General features: G+C 45.9%; 1 protein-coding gene across 2 annotated transcripts in view; it reads right to left on the reverse strand.

Moving 5' to 3' along the window:
* TBC1D23 (TBC1 domain family member 23) overlaps positions 1-16,877 on the reverse strand; it is a 39,732-nt gene that overhangs the window by 15,030 nt on the left and 7,825 nt on the right. For both annotated transcript variants that reach the window (XM_089549608.1, XM_089549609.1), the window contains exons 5-13: positions 16,434-16,557; positions 15,254-15,378; positions 15,094-15,140; positions 12,246-12,349; positions 11,523-11,636; positions 10,970-11,065; positions 9,878-10,091; positions 5,836-5,981; positions 686-774 (exon numbers count right to left, since the gene is read on the reverse strand). In XM_089549608.1, coding sequence (XP_089405734.1) covers positions 686-774; positions 5,836-5,981; positions 9,878-10,091; positions 10,970-11,065; positions 11,523-11,636; positions 12,246-12,349; positions 15,094-15,140; positions 15,254-15,378; positions 16,434-16,557 — 1,059 coding nt within the window. The remainder of the gene's footprint in view (positions 1-685; positions 775-5,835; positions 5,982-9,877; positions 10,092-10,969; positions 11,066-11,522; positions 11,637-12,245; positions 12,350-15,093; positions 15,141-15,253; positions 15,379-16,433; positions 16,558-16,877) is intronic.

Raw genomic sequence — 16,877 nt, forward strand, 5'->3', positions numbered from 1 at the left:
TTTTGTGTTGCTGCGTTCCGACACTACAAGGCAGATGGCAGCACAGAACTGTCTGCAGCTATTTTTCTTTTGAATGTTTCCTAAATAAAATGCTTTTTCTCGCGCCCGTTTCATCGAGATTTCGCCGCGAAAAGAGGGGCCCGGGGGGGGGGGGGGTCAGTTTAGATTTTTCGAATCTAAGCACCCCCTCTCACTTTGGGCATCGCGATCGTGAAAAAAAGGGGTGCTTAGAATCGAGTAAATACGGTAGGCACACTTTAGCCAGTCGATAACCGGTGCGCCTTAATCTTTCCACCTATCAAGGAAACCGCGCAAGCCGCTGCCCCGCTTCCATGGACCTCCATGCCCGCTGCTCACGGCAGCCTCAATGGCCATTTTATCTTGTTTGTTGAAGACTAGCCCTCTGCCGGCAAAAATGTGCTGCATTTGTGTTCCCGGAAAAAAAAAAAAAAGATGACGATGAAGTTCAGACGTTAAAAAAATATCACGCTTGATTTTCGATTATACGACACCCGGATTATACGACGGTTTCGCGCGGTCCCCTGAACGTCGTATAATCGAGGTTCCACTTAGCACAAGTGAGCAACTGAGTCAGCTCACCACAATACCTCAATCCGCCAACAACTTCCTTTCAGCAAACTTCCTTTCAGTTAATATAGAAGATTCTGCCCCCTCGCTCACACACCTTTCGACAGGTGGCTGCTGTGGATTTGTGATGTATTCCACCAGCTTGCCCTTCATGTCACTGGCTCTGCTCTTGAAGACAGTTGTGACCTACAGATCAGGAGAACAAGGGGGGAAACATTCTCATTTCAAACAGAACAAGGTATGTTATGAAAAACCGCAAAAAAAGAAAATAAAAACCAGCTATGCACAAAAATTCAACAATCTCTTCTTAATTCAGCAATGAGCACCTGTGCACGAACTATTGGTGGCAGACACTTTTTACAACAGCCCTTGCGCATTCCTTGTACATGCTACCCTAAAATTTATACTTAATACTTCCAGATTACTTCTTTAGTGATGCTCAAAGAAGTTAGGATGCCATATTTTCATTCAGTGTTCTTACTTTGAAATTATGCGTAACACATTAGTAAATATGAACCACAACATGCAATTTGCATGTATCTTAAATATTTATGATCTAACTTTTTTACTCCTATGGCTGCAGCTCCAATAACTGAACCGTAGCATAATGACACAGCCGGGGTTGAGGCCACATGAGGCATACAAAACCTGTGATAAAATTGCCGCTTCATTGCTTCTGCATTTCCATTCTTACATCAGCCTGTCACATGGTCCGGAAAAACATACTAGCATAAATGCACATTAATTACATTGCAGCTTTCATGGCCTCTTGTGACCACAAAACCAGCTGTGAAGTTACACCAATGGTAAGGCTGTTGAAGTTGAAACAGCAAGAGAGAAAATAAATTCAGCTATTTTCCAGGCACAGGCAAATTCCCCATGGCAAACCATGTTTAATAATTTCTTGCACATCACAACAATAATTTGGTGCCCTTATTCCTTTAAGTACTGTCAACGAAGTTTGCAAGGTGCAGCTGTTTTGCGACTAATTCTACATGTAGGAGACTGTGAAGTAATCAGGGATTCAGACATCAACAATTTAAAATTTTAAGATCCCCGTTTGAACCATAATATGTGCATCTAATACCCCATTCACATAGGCCATTAAACCTCATGCATTTGGCGCCACTTAATGACGTAGTGGCTTATCAGGAAAGCCTCGGTCAGCATGTACCAATCATCCCATACATGGCTGAAGGGGTCTCTTGAAAAGCAGCCATGAATACACAGCGCATTGCAAGAAATCTTCACTGGTGCTCCTAACATGTAGATTGTGGCGACGTGTTGATAGACAGATGCCAGTGACACAGCGTAGCATGCAATGAGCATGCTTGCAGCTGCTGACATGCCCAGAGAGAGAGAAAGTACAGTCCAACCTCGTTATAACGAAGTTGCATTTTGCGCGGAAATTCGTTCGTTATATCCAATATTCGTTATAAAAGTATGCACTCAAATTCCCGCAGAAAAGGTCGCTAATAAGCCCAAGTAAAGAGTACTTTACGATGGACAGCACAGGGTTGAAAAAATGCACTATTCTTGAATTTAACGCGTGGCATAAGCATATGAAACCTCGCCTTGCATTTCGTACTGGAAAGCAAGAGCGAACTCACAAATCGGGATGCATGGCCAGGTGCAAAAACTGATTTATTTAAAAAACGACGTAATCTCCGTTTGGCGGCACTTCACACTATTTGACAGGTTATATTTCTCGACGAAATCATCACAGAGCAGCGCTTTCCGGATGTCAGCTGATTTGGCCACAGGTAGGTTCTCGAGGTACCCCCTCAACTTCCTGGCCATGTCAGCGGCCTCGGCGCTGCTGAGAGCTCGCACTTCGCCATCTTCACATGCATCGCTGTTTCTAGCATCATCTGCAGAAACCACCTGATCAGCAATTTCTTGGTCGGTCAGTTCGGGCGCCACAGCCAAGTTGTCATCTGCACAGATGAATTCCTCGAACGTAACGTTCGGAACCGCCAGCTGACGCCTTGTCGTCTCGCCGAAATTGTCCGCTTGCCTCCCAGTTGCATGCGGAAGCTTTCTGCCTACTTCTCGCAGTTCTCAGCGCCAACGGCTGCTTCTTCGCCAGACAAGACGTGGCAAACAATCCGATGGCAGTCATTAAATTGCTGCAGCCAGCCACTGCTTGCATGAAAGTCATTGTGGCCTCTGACGGAAGTGAGACTTCTCGCCTTCATTTGAAGGACGGCACCAGACACAGGCAGGTTACGCGCTATAACGTCCTTGAACCACGCAAACAAGGCATCTTCAACATCCTGTCTTGCTGTCATTCTTCACAGCGCCTGCAGAGTGAGCGTTTGCAATCTTTGCCTTGCGCTCAAGATAACCATCTTATCTAGATAGGTAAGAGTGCTAGGCGCAACACCGAAGTCCGTGGCAATGACTTTTCCTTGCGCCCGGTGTCAGCTGCTCTGAATATCTTTATCTTCGTTTCAAGCGAAACTGCTGTTTGTTAAGACGCGTTCCGCGACCGACGGCGCCTACAGAATGAACTGCAGAGATAGCGCGCGCGGGTCGGAAAATGCGACGGCAGGGGTGGCCGGGGAGCGGGCGTCGGTTCGATCACGTGCCAGTCACGTGCTAGGCAGCCGTTGATGCTAGATTCATTCGCTCTCCCTAGATGGCGTCGCGTGCGGAAGCGCGGGTGATTCAAACACATTTTAGGTGCGCACGCTTCAAAAGATCAAAATTTAGCGTGTTTTGAGATTTTTCCTACTTGTTTGCGCATTTTGAGCCCCGTGAATACAAAAACTGCTTCGTTATAACCGATACAGTGTCAAATTTTGAATTTTTCGTTTCGTTACACAGATAGAACTCCCTTAGAAATAAAGCATGTCCAACCAAACTTTTCTTTCACTTCGTTATATCCGATAATTCGTTGTATCCGTGTTTGTTATAACGAGGTTCGACTGTACCCTCCAATCTTGATGCCGGCAGTGCGTCAATGAGTCATACTCAACCGTGGACCTGCCACAACCCTGTTTCTGCAGGTGCTAGCGTCTGAATGATCATGGTCTGAGATGTGCGGACGAGTCCATTGCCATAGCTATCACTTATCGTAGTCATACGCCTTGGCTTCTCTGCACCACGGTGGCTCTGCAATTTAGGTTGGTTGCAGCAAACTTTCGCTTCCTCCATGAGCCGCAGCTGCCATTGGCAAGGTGCAGGTTGACCGCAGTCACTGCACAGCCATGATCCAGTGCCATTTTATTGTGTTGCCATGTCAATGGCGCTGTCATGGATCGCGTGCTTCCACTGTCTAGTGCTTCCAAAGTGACATCACTCCTCAGCGAGTCTCGTGTCTGGGCAACGCTCTGAACGCTGGCCACCACTACCAGCGGCAATGCATGTGAAGAGCTCTTTGCAGAGGTTTTGCAGTCATCGAGGCACTGCAGAATGTCACCCTTTGCATGTTTATAGACAAAGAATGAACAGTCAAGACTTCTCCAGCATGGTCCCACATTGACATATTGGCTCTATAACTGGTGCAACACCATCCAATACAAGCGACGCCCCCGACGAAGCTGCAGACAGCCCGGGAGCTACTGTTGGAGAAACTGCGTGCACACCAGACGTGCTTCACCAGATTGCCCTAACGCAGGGCCTAATAGAGCAGCTAGGACCCAGTTTAAGCGCCTTTGAGGCTGCACTAGTAGCTCGGAGGCCGCCTTGGGAGCGGACATAATGGATTTCCATTGTCCTACATGAATACAAGCCTCCACGTGCGCCTTCTTTCATGGAATACCTAAGGAACCATCATTCACCAGGCCAGTGGATATACATACAGTACAAACTCTTGATACATTAAAAAAAGGAAAAAAAAAAGTGTTATCCAGGAAAATGCATACTCCAAACTGCCCAATTTTAAAAAAAATTAGTGTGTAGTGAAGTACAAAGGAATTCACTGACTTTTCCATTTCATAAAAATCTTGATTAGGATTCATAGGCACAAGGTCTGAGCAAATCTTTTTCTAGTGCTCACAGAATTCAATGCACATTTATGCTGTTCTAGGCAGGGAAGACACTTCGCAACATATTCCGTTCGTTTATGGCAATGGCAAAATTAGCAGCTTCTTTCTCATTTATGGATGCTTTGTCCCCTTGCACGAATGCAGTGTGGAGAGACAGCTGCGTGGCTAACTGTGGCAGTGTTCTTACTCTGAGCTCCCAGACCGGGCCCATTTAAATGTAAGCACACCTGTGCATTCTCAAATGCTTCATTCCCTCACCCTAAGGCACTCTTAAGAAGCCGCTGTGTTTCTCCTCTTCGTGTCGTGTACTCGCAGGAATGGCCCATTCGTACATAAACACACCTTTTTTTTATGCTTTGTACCTAAGCCCAGCAAAGAAGTCAACACGGCACTGACTGCCCCTGCATTCCAGTTCTTCCATGTAGCACACCCCCAGGTTTGGCCTGCTAGTATGTTTGCACATGTGCAGTTATTCACTAAACGTATTATACAACCAGGATTTGTCAAAGTTTTGAACGATGTAGCGGGGAGATCATGTTATCCGGGAACTTATTAACCGGAAGAAAAATAATGCGATTCTATAGACCATACAGAAGAATGGCCTGAGGGGCGAGTTGGTGCATGATGAAATGAACGGCGGCGCAACAAGAAGAACACAACAAGAGAGGGGACACCACATGCGCATAAAAATGGTCTATAGACCATTTTTATTGCCTGCGATTTTGAGCATATGAACAGGAAAATCGAATGAAACAGGAATGTAAAGAGGTTTCACTGTATTTAAGCTGTTTTCAGTTAAGATGTAGAGCCAATCGCGCACAATTTTTCCGTGGTCCTACCAGGTACACCTTAATGAGGTTTCACTGTACGATTTTGCAGCACAGCGATTCAGCTTTAAAACTTCCATCAAGAGGACTGCCAGGCAGCTGGGTTTCACGGCTCTTTCTGTGAAATTCATCCCCTCCATCCCATGATCACGCATGTGATAACCAGTAATGAATAAAAACTGGCTTGTATTCTGGGATTTCTAATTCTAAACATTCTTTTTACACCTTACTTTACTGAGGTGCAACCTCTGCTTTCGTAAGCAGATCATGAGGACACCCTGGCCTCATGACTTTACGCAAAGACTACAGGTACGCAATAAAAGCTAGGCCGCAAAAGATAGTATTGCACTGTTCATAAAAAGACTTTCCAACATGTTGCACAGTACTTAGATGAGCGAAAAAAGAAACGGATCTGCTGATAGACTAACCTGCTGCACTTTAGCAAAGAAGGAGACATCGTCGTCGTCCATGCCGTTCGTGGAGCTGGCACTGGAGCTGGAGCAGACAATGCACTGCCGAGGGCTGTGGTCTGCAAGGTACGAGTCGAGGTCTTCGGAGATGAAGTCATGCAGAGCTGGGGGATGGAAGGCAAAAAAAAAAGTGATCTGTTTAAAAAAAAAACTTCATACTTTAAAAGGTCAAACCACCACAATGACAGTAAGAATTCCCACGATATCATCGGTGTCCACACTGGATGCACTTACCACCATCTTCCAGGCATCATTGTGAGGTTATTGCCTCTCACAGAGCTCTTGCATTTTTACATTCGCAATTGTGCTGAGATAAAGGAACGCATGTGCAAAGCACCACCACCTTCATCAAAAGTTTGTCCTAAAACTTGAAAACGCGTTTTCTTTCTCTTTTTTTTTTTTCACTTGTACAATAAAAGGTCACAGAGCCCAAGGCTGGGGAAGACCTACTGCTACGTGGTGTTGCTGCAACAGATGTTGGTTGCCTGTAGGAGTGCACAAAGAGGGAGAGGGAACTTTGTCTACATGGTAGTCAACCTCCGATAGTACAGTTCAAACAAAGCAAAGCAGAAACACACGGACAAAGAAAAAGGAAAACTTGCACATAACAGCAGGAGATACAGTAAAAGCTCGTTAATTAAACACTGACGGGACCGCGAAAAACTGTCGAATTATCCGAATGTCGAATTATCGAACGAACAACAAAAAAACAATGTTTGCCGCAACCTTTATTTGGCAAAGAAATCTGTTATCGTTGCCTGCTTTTTCGAGCGAATTTGAGCGACTACAATAGGTCTAACAGCTGCCAGGTGCTCCGCGGCACACGCACCGTCAGGGATTTGTTCACAGAAGTCCTCCCACACGGACAAGGCTTCTGCGGCTTCTTTCACCGTGCACTTCAGCATTTGGGACAACTGCTCACAATCGTCACCTCCCGACGAATCGTCGTTGTCAGTGCCTGTCACTTATATTATTACATCCTCAGTCAGCTGACAAGACACAAAGGCGAGGTGCGCAGGCACTGCGCGCCTCGAAAGCAGCGCGGGCAGGAGGTGAAGCGAGCGCGGCTTCGGCCGCTTATCTGTTCTTTCAGCCAGCGTCCGCTTCGCGGTTGTTGCTGCGAGGCGCGTCTTATCTTTTCTTTTTATCTTTCCTCTGATCTTTTAAATCTCCTCTATCTGCACTAGGCAGCGGTGGTTGCTCGGCTGAGCCAGCAAGCAGGCCCGTGCAATTTCCTTTCATCCTTCTCTCAGTCGCAACAACAACAACAAGCAGCGCAGTAAACACGCTGACAAAGCACGCAATTACCAAAAAAGGTGCCGCCTGATGGTTAAACAACCGCGATCGTAGCAGCAAGAACATGTGGAAATGACGACACACGCCAGGACGAGACTTGCTGTCGACTGGGTTAAGCGGATGCAGTGTTGTCAGTAACGCGTTACAAGTAACGGCGTTACCGGTAACGCGTTACTTTTTCGGTAACTTAGTAACGTACTCGTTACCATTTCGAAACTGTAATGGGTAACATACTTTCGTTGACATTTTCCGGTAACGTGAGGTGTCACGTTACTAGTTACTTTTTATTTCAATTGTCCCCCTCCGCCTCTTTTCAGAAAAAAAGAACACCGAAAATGATGTTGCAAATAAACAAATGTTGCAGACGACCCTTGTTGCGGCTCGCATGCATGCCAGAAAACACCTGCCCTTGACGACGCACTCAACTAAAAAAAAAACGCGGACACGCATTCACACACTTGTCTTCACCCCCAAACCACTCACACACACAACTCTCTAAAGAGTGGACGCTTGCCGAGCCACCAAAGGACCATTTGGAGAAATTCGTAAGTCAGTTTCTCCGTAAGCTTGTTTTCCAGCCAAAAGGTCTCGTTCCCAGGCGACACTCTCGCATTCTTTGTGGAAGCAGTTCCCTCTTCTGAGTAAACTCAGAAATGTCGCCACTTTACTTCAAGATGGCTCCAAGAGAGCCGTCAAAAGAGTACAATGGTACAGCACAGAAAAGGGGATTGCAGTCAACCGGCTGAAGCACCGAAGTAGAGGAAAAAAGGAAATGGGCCTTTGTTAATTCCTGTGCCGGCAGTAGTCAGCTACCTCACACTAAACTTTCTAAAAATTTTCTGCTGAACAACACTGTCGCTCCAACTTTCTCCCGTCAGTCATACCCCCCCCCCCCCCCCCCCCCCCCCCTTTTCCCCTAGCCAGAACAAGGAACACTCCCCACAGCACTGTGACTAAGGACGGCCTCCCTCCTTTTCCTGCCTAGACTCTGTTGCAAGCAGAATGCGACCATCCAGAGTTACCATTCGCTTGAAGAATGTGAGCGTGTCGTCAGGGTTTGGGATCTTTTGGTTGGAAAACAGACCTTGCAGAGAAGACGAGTTAGTTACAGCAAAGACGCACTGATTAAAATTTATGGCCATGGAATAACGGCAAAGTAACGTGCGATACTTTTTTCGGTAACGGTAACAGTAACGCGTTACCTTTTTTTGTATGTAACATAGGGCGGTAACGCGTTCTTTTTTTCTTAGCGTAACGAGTAACGTATTTAGTTACTTTTTTTCGGTAACGCCTACAACACTGAGCGGATGACACCAACAAGACTGCTGCAACACAACAAAGCACAAAGAAAAGACGCCAGCCGCATCAGCCGCCGGTAACCGCTTCCCTCGCCCTCTCTCACGCTGGTGATGATGATGACCATACGGATGGCCTATCAGCCGTACAGTAGCGCCGCTCGTGGCAGTGTTTTTTTTTCTTTTTGCTCTCGGCCATGGAGGAAGGAAACTCTTGGCGCACCGGCTTGGCGGGCTGCGGAGTGAAGTCGAATTAACCGGCACACGGCAAAATTTGTTCGAATTAACGAGAGTTTCGCCCCATAGACTTCTATGTATAATTGTAGGGACCTCGCGTGCGTGTCGAATTATCCGATTTTCCAAATTAACGGGGGTCGAATTAACGAGCTTTCACTGTAGTGAATTTACTGATGCTAAAACAAGCACTTTTATCCCTCCCAACTACCAACGACATTAACACTTTTCACCGTTTTCTTTTTTTCGGAACAAAATGAAAACCAACTCAAACAAAGCGTTTAAGTTGCAGCACTTTACCACTTTGTCATTACTGTTCTACCATCCTCTCAAGCCCATGAACATTTTGAGGGTCTCTTTGACCACGATCGGGACGATCGCTCGGTGGCCCCGAGTAGTGTGACGAAGAAGACGAAGCTGGCAGTAGCACGAGACGGAGTGGTCGCGTTAGGCCAGAAGCCATTAAATCACCTCTTTGCCACCGTTCACCACGCCCCATTCTTCAGCTCGCCACCATGTAACAATATGGACCTTTGTGGACCTGCGTCCCTGATTCATTTCATGTGAATGCGGCACCCTCCCGTCCACAGCCCCTTTTAATCCTTTACATACCGCTATGTTCAGCCACTCACTGCTTTTTCTGATGGGCAGCACACTCAGCGTCCCTCACTGCTCTCGCTGTTTGACATATCACAGCACCCACTCTTCAGCAGACTTGGCAACATTCGTGCCACAGAATGAACAGATGAAAGACGACAAAGGCAACAATTTTCAACACACAGCGTGAGAAGCTATCAGTTAGAACGCATAGCTCAAGAAGCCTCAGCAATGGCCAAGTAGTCAGAGGTATCGTGAAACACATCTGCCTTGCTTGCACCGCCGCTGGTTCAAATCCCACTCAAGGTGGAATGTTTAAGTTTCCCCACCTCGCTGGAAACCATCCATACGGAAAGTTTCCAAATATTTACAACAAATTTTGCTTTGTGTGTGACTTCACATCCACCGTCAAACTTGCCTTCAAGTTCACCACAGTTTCCGGACAATGTTCACTTTAGTTTACCGAGAATGGTTCCAAGCACCTGGACCTGTCCCGATGAAAACCAAATTTTCCCGGCACAGCGAGTCATCCGCATACGCAAGCAGCTACCCTACAAGCTGGGGTAAGAGCTGCTTGCCTTTGTATCCACCCCGGACAAGGCTGACATACTGCAGATGCTTCTGGAGGAAGCTCGAGATGACCATGTGCACATACTGGTCCTCCTCTTCCCGGCCACTGCCCATGAAACAGAGGTGCTCGCCACTTGCCACTGAGTTGGCCTCCATGGCTTGCTTCTGGGCCGCGAACAGCGCTTGCACGGCTGTCTCAAAGGCACGTGGCTCCTGCAGCATCTGCACAGTGCACAAGTGTCAGAGGCTGGTAGTCAGCTGGCTGAGCAGTGCAGACAAGCCTTTAAATTAAGAATCCCTCCCAATAATAGAGCATTCACTAGCACAACACAACGAACACACTTGTCAACATCTCTATGCTAGTCCTATTCAACCCTACCCAGTGCCTAGCATCAGCCATCCACTGTGGCAGTGTGAGCAACTGGAGCAACTTATGTACATGCGAATAAGAGATAAATGTTCCTGCAGTGGAGTGGTAAATGCAATGTATAAAGCAGTATGCAGTTGACATAAGCCAGCCAAGCTACCTAACAGACAAGGGTGGGGAAATGAGGGCCTTTTATAATGACATGCATGAAGGAGGCCAACAGTCACCGAACCCAAGGAAAGCATAGGGGAATAGGGGATATTCAAAATTCCGCAAGTGCGCTTTCCCGCATAACACTGTTGCCCCCAAGATGGTGGACCATGCGTTTCCAGCTGAAACAAAGCAAGGAAGACTGGTTTTTTGTTTGATTCTTCCAAAATACGTTTCTTACATTCTATCCACACCTTTAGCGCCTGTCCTGAAGACCATGTAGTTCCTTTATAGCAAAGTCGGCCATCTTGTTAGGGGCAACATTGTTATGCGGGAAAGCGCACTTGCGGAATTTTGAATATCCCCCATTGTTTTTTTTTTTAATTTGTGGAGTTCATCAATGGGAAATTAGTAATGTAATAATTTTATGCCTGAAAGATAACTGATAAGAAAGTAGGAGAAGAAAACAATCACTAGCCACAAGTGGGATCGGAATCCACGACTTCTGTATGTCACATGCAATGCTCGACCAACTGAACTACTGCAAGTCAAGAGATGTCACGTCTAAAACGGTTTGGCTAACCAAACTGGCGTCAAGATGGAATGCTGTTTTGAGGTGTCCACTGTTGTACTGGTCAGCAGGCCGACAGTCCACAACAAAGTAGCGCACCAGTGTATGCTGAAAAAGGAAAAAAGAAATGAGAAAAAACCATGTAATGTCTAGTGCACATAATGTCAGTGGTTATCATGAGCAGTTCTAGGACTGCATGTCATGCACGCTAAACAGGACGACAAAATGTTGAGCATCAAGAAAATACCAGCTAAGGTATGTGTGATTACATCCCCAGTAACAATGTAGGAGCCTCTCAGCTGTCCTAGAGTTTATTTTAAATAAAAGCACATGAAGCCCTCAAAGAATCCTTAAATCAAGACAGCATTCTTTTCATTATGTCCCAAAGGAGCTTTTGACAGATGATGGTAATTCATTTCAGTAATGCATGAAACAGAAGATAATTTGGCACTAGACTAGATTACATAGCGCATAGGTAAAAACCGATGAAATCAACCTGAGTATGCAAAAGCACTCAATGTGAAAAAAAAAAAAAAGTCAACGCAAAGAACTTGAAGCAGCTCACCCTGTCTAGCCTGTTCGATGTTACGAGCTCTGAAACAGACACAGGCAGGCAAAGTGCCTGAGGGAGGTCCCTGTCTACACACTCCTCAGAGCCAAAGATGATAGCATGATGTTCCTGCATGAAGCACACATTAAATGTGATGTATGAGAATACAACCAACCAAAAGAAAACACATAAAATGATTGGCCACGAAAGTGCATATGTTTTAAGGGCAGATGTCTTCAGAGGTCTGATAACCCTTTTTTGTTTGTTTATGCGGTATGTGCTGCATACAATTTAAGGATAAAAAATTTTTCTGTAACTAATCAGCTTTACTACAGAATTTGGCAGCATGAGTTCACTACACTTGGCAAGTCAAACATCTAAAGTGTAACCAAAGAAAAGCTGCAGAATGATTATAGCGGAGTGACTACCATGAATGCAAGTTTTGCTGCAGAACAAAAATGTGTCCACAACTGAATGTTCTTACTCACCGACATACTGGGCTAAATTATTTACTGTTTAAATACACGCAACAACTTTTTTCAGGAAAACTTTAATTCCCTGGAGCTGGTTCAAGGTAGCATTCCATTGCAAAAAATGGCGTGTGAAGGGGTTAATGTACTACCCAACGTAATGAATAAATTCCCTAATTTCCAAAATATTTTAAGCAAATTAAAGCAAATACAGCACTTAAGGAGCTTGTAGTCCACTAATAAAAAAAAAAAAGCCAGGGCAGCATACCCGACTAAAGGACAGGGGAGTCCTTGTGGAGTAAAACTGGGCGAGTGAGCAGAAATCTTCAATGTCTTCTGCTTCTAAGGCACATGGAGCAGATGATATGAGTTCTGTAGAAAAAAAAGGAAGGAGAGATGCAGCAGCAAGAAAAGGCACTAAGTTAGCTGAGCACAACGACAGGCGGCTTTAAAGGCGAGCAAAGCAAAGGCACAATAAAAAAACAGGATCATGGTTACACACTTGGTAATGTGGAAAATCCCCGCTATCAAGCATGCGATAATGATTATCGCGTGCTGTGGGATCAGGTATGCATGGCCCGGCATGTTCTTAATTCCCTTCTATGTCCAATCGCACGCAGGACGCTTCAGATACTCCCCCCCCCCCCCATCTAGAGTGGAAGTTGGAACCACCTAACAGATCATCAGTCGCATAGGAAGAGTGTCAGACAGTGCCGACAGTATGCTGTTCAGGTCAGTCGGAGCAGCGGGAAGATGAAATGGGCCCTCCAGGTACGTTGGCTCGAGGTGGTCCAAGCTGACTACCTGTTCACGACCATGCTGCAGCAGGGTGACACTTTTGCTGGTGCGGCATATGATGCGGAATGGCCCATCATAGGCCAGGGTTAGTGGTGCTTGGACTGTGCAGCAGCAAAGAAAAACGCGCCTGAATATGGCAAGGTGGAACAGGCTGTAGGTCTTTTAACGCAGTCTGCAAGACGCAGATACTCTTGCAGCTGGGCTCTTAGCTGACGAAAACAAGTCAGCGTTGAGGTGCACAGGAGTACAGCGAAAAAACACAGCTGCAGAACACTGGAATTCTTCTCAGAAAACAACTCTTAAACCAAGCAGCACAAGAGGCAAGCCACAAACCCAATGGGAGCAAATGAGACAAGTAGTTAGGACGGCCTTCAGCTGGCGATGAAGGCTTTCAACTATACCACTGGCACATGAGTGATACACAGTGGTGCAACAGTGCTTGGTACTACAGATGCGGGTGAAGCAAGGAAACAAGGTTCAACAAGGGGAAGCTTTGGGCCAGTTGGTCAGACATGTTGGGGAGGAGGAATAACCGCAAACTTGACAGGACTGAAGATCGAGAACCTCGTACCGCTCGTCCTGTCCTCTTCTCGATCTTCAGTCCTGTCAAGTTTGCGGTTATTCCTCCTCCCCAACAAGGAAACAAGATTTACTCACACTGCCGCCCCCTGGTCTGTTGTCACAGTGCCGGGACACTTAATGAGAGAGACACCCATGTAGAAATATGGATGCGAGAAGCAATGTCATTAATGGGTGCAGATTCTGGCCACCATGTGAAACAGTTGATAGTGGTCAGGAGGCAGAAACAACCTTGAGACAGGTAGCGATTCCATGGCATCGAGAAGCACAAGGTGAAAACGATGGCTTGATGGAAGGCGTGAGGAGGTGCCTTGGTATGACGGGATACTTTCGTCGCCAAGCAGGGTAACACATGCATGCCAACTCATGCATGTCGCTGTTAATACTGAGCCATCTATAGGGTGGGTGACAAGGCACTGAATGCCCCATGTGCCTGGATGACAGACGCCATGGAATGAATAGAAAATTGCTCTACAGAATGGGGCTGAAACAAAAGGCTCTGAGAAGTCTCGCTGACGCATTGCGCCATAATAAATCAGGCATGCATGGATGGGGGCATCAGCTTCAGTTGGAGAGGACGAGGATTCTCCCGAAGGGCCTGTAGCTTGCTGCCATTCTTTTATGCTGAGGATAATGAAGCCCAGTAGATGCCAGCTAGTGCAAAGTCGACCACAGCTATATGGGACAGGGCATCAGCAGCACTGTTTTCTGCACCCTTCACGTGGTGGACGTCAGTGGTGGAATGAGAGTTGGAGTTCGTGAGACATATACTTAAGTGAGTTAGTTCAGAAAACATACGCCAGAGGCTTAGGCTGCGTGTCTGAATTATGTCTGGGTCCCCACTAATGGCTGCCAGGCTTCGGCATGAAGCAACATCTAACACCTAATAAGGACTGACCCAAACTACCATCCCCGTAGAGTCCTCTGTGCATGGCCCAGTGCATTCTTAATTCTCTCCTTCGTTCTAATGCACTTTTTGGCACAGCCCAAGGACCAAGAAGGTGCTACAGACACAGCTCGTGTGGGATGCTTGTGTGAAGATCCCAGTACCACCACCTCCCACCCCTTCCCAGTCATGCTAAGCTGCACAGACATAAAATGACTACAAACCCAAACATACCTTTTCCATAAACCTTCACTCTGTTATGGGAAAGTTAGCACGAGGCACAGGGCACAGGCTGAGTGCACAAGATGGTCATGTGATCCCGCCCCCACGGGGTGACACCCCATGCGAATGCTCCCCATGTCCCTCCCCTGCCAATCACGCTTGGCTGTACGGACACTTTTTGACTAGTACTACCAACAAACGCGCTTTGCACGGGCAAACTTCACATTAACCGCTACCACTGAAAAACAAAACAATTCCTTGCAGACTAGCCTGCAGATTGAAACCGAATACTGATCTAAGTCCACATATGTGTGGAATGTGCCCTGCAAAGCTTCAACACAAATGCTACCAAGAAGAAACACCACAGTCCTTGAACATTTTCAGCTGAGAGCACACACCTAGTCAAAAGTTTATGGAACGTAATGTTAGCTAAAAAGCCCAATTTTATTGTCACCTTTGCAAGCCATATGGAATAAATATATGCAGCCTAATTCTGAGTGTGTGAATACACAGTGCTCCAATTAATCTTGAGCAATAAACCTTGGATAAAAAAAAAATTTAATTTTCTACCAACAAGATTTCACGGAAGTGTACAGTTAAATAAGAGAGAGAAAAGCAAGAGTCAGTTTACCGATGATAGCAGCTTTGCTGTCACCTTTCCTTGACATAATTTCTTCCCTGCAAGACACACACACAAAAAAAAGGAGTTAACAAAATAGTGAGCACTATAACCACATTGCTGGCTTCAGGAGGTATCACAAGGCAATCCACATTATGTGCAAGATTCTCACTTTGTGTTTGCCAAGAGCACAATGCTGAGATAAAACAGGAGAAAGGGGTCAGCCAGCTGAAGATAGATGTCCCACATGTTCTGGATCACTTTCAGGTCGCATGTTGAAGAGAAGAGGCTTCGAAACTGAATGCAAATAGGTAGAAAAAGAAGAAGAAAAAAAGAGATATGAAGTAGACTTGTACAAATATAATGGTTATTGACTTTTTCACTATCATTAACATCAGCCGAATGAAGTCTGCTATTGAACAGACTCACCTAACGACCTAAAATTGGCCCACCTTGCACCAGCAATGGCTACTCTATCTGATCCAAATTTCGTGACATCGCCTCTGTCACCCTCCTGACCTCTGCCAGGGGGCACTGACCTCCATCATTCCCTTCCCGCCCTCATTACGTCACAGCGGATGCCTGCATTGGAGGCTCTTTCTTACATAACCCATCTAATCGCACGTCACAGTTTTACACATAAGGAGGCTACCGCCGGTAATAAATGTTCTGTGGTCTCAGCAGTGTTACTGAACTCCACAGTGAGTTAGTTTACGCAAAGCAATTAACCTTGTTTGCCAGTACATGAACAGCTTTTCTGGTTCTACCTTGAACCATAAACTAACAGTGATCAGCCCTCAATGCTGCAACGGTATCTAAGGCATAAACAAAAAAAATTGGGCCCATGGCACTCCAATCACTACTCGAAGGTGGCGGCAAGTGATAAGGGTGTAATGCCTAAGTAGTGAAGTGTTGCACAGTGTGTCACATGACGCCAGCAGCTCGTATTTTTTTTTTCTCTTTCCCTCATTTAGTTCTGCCCTTCCAGAGAGCTGACTGAAAATAATAATAATAAATATTAACAAATACTGTACGCAAGTACTGGCTTTCTTTTTTTTCAGTGACTTCACCACGAAAATTTAACCAACATACCTCTTAATCCCCGTATGTTAGGTTAAGACTGAGTTCATGATTCATATTCGTTACAAATCATTGCAATTTACACTGGCCCAGAATATATGCAAAAATAAGACTGCAACACACTTAGCATAGAGGTGTGCTCTTAATATAGTCCTTTTTTTTTTTTGTATGGACGACATTTACATGTACCGAAGCTCTGAAGGTGATCACAGTTAAATTCCAATGAAGAAGCTAATTTAGAGGCAACCACAATGTCAGTGCTAGTTACCTACCCAAGGTAGGGCATAGCAGTCTGGAGTGATTTTCATAGTGTCCAGAAACGAGCACAGCTCAGGGTCATGGTACAACAGTAAGAGTCGCAAGAGATGGAAAGGGGCGCCATCTTTCACACACTGCCTGCGAAAAGCACAAAACAACCACAAATATGTCGCTACAGTCACAGGTGAGTAAGAAGGACTTTTGTAATGATGGTAATTTGGCCAAACTTCAATATGCTTGTCCACCTACTTGCTATATGCAGATGTAAGTTCAAGGCACTTTGCAGTGGCTTGCCAGGTAGAGTTATCTAGTGTTACATGCAGAAACTTACCCTATACTGCCGCGCATAAGTAGACTCCAAATATAAGCAGACCGTTCTTAACTTGCTGCACTCATTGATCAAGCTAACTCTAAATATAGACATGTTTACCATCCTCTGTGGGAAGACATTGCGGCAC

The sequence above is a fragment of the Amblyomma mixtum genome, chromosome 6, assembly GCF_055824585.1.
Source record: "Amblyomma mixtum isolate Tamu chromosome 6, ASM5582458v1, whole genome shotgun sequence".
NCBI lineage: Eukaryota > Metazoa > Arthropoda > Arachnida > Ixodida > Ixodidae > Amblyomma > Amblyomma mixtum.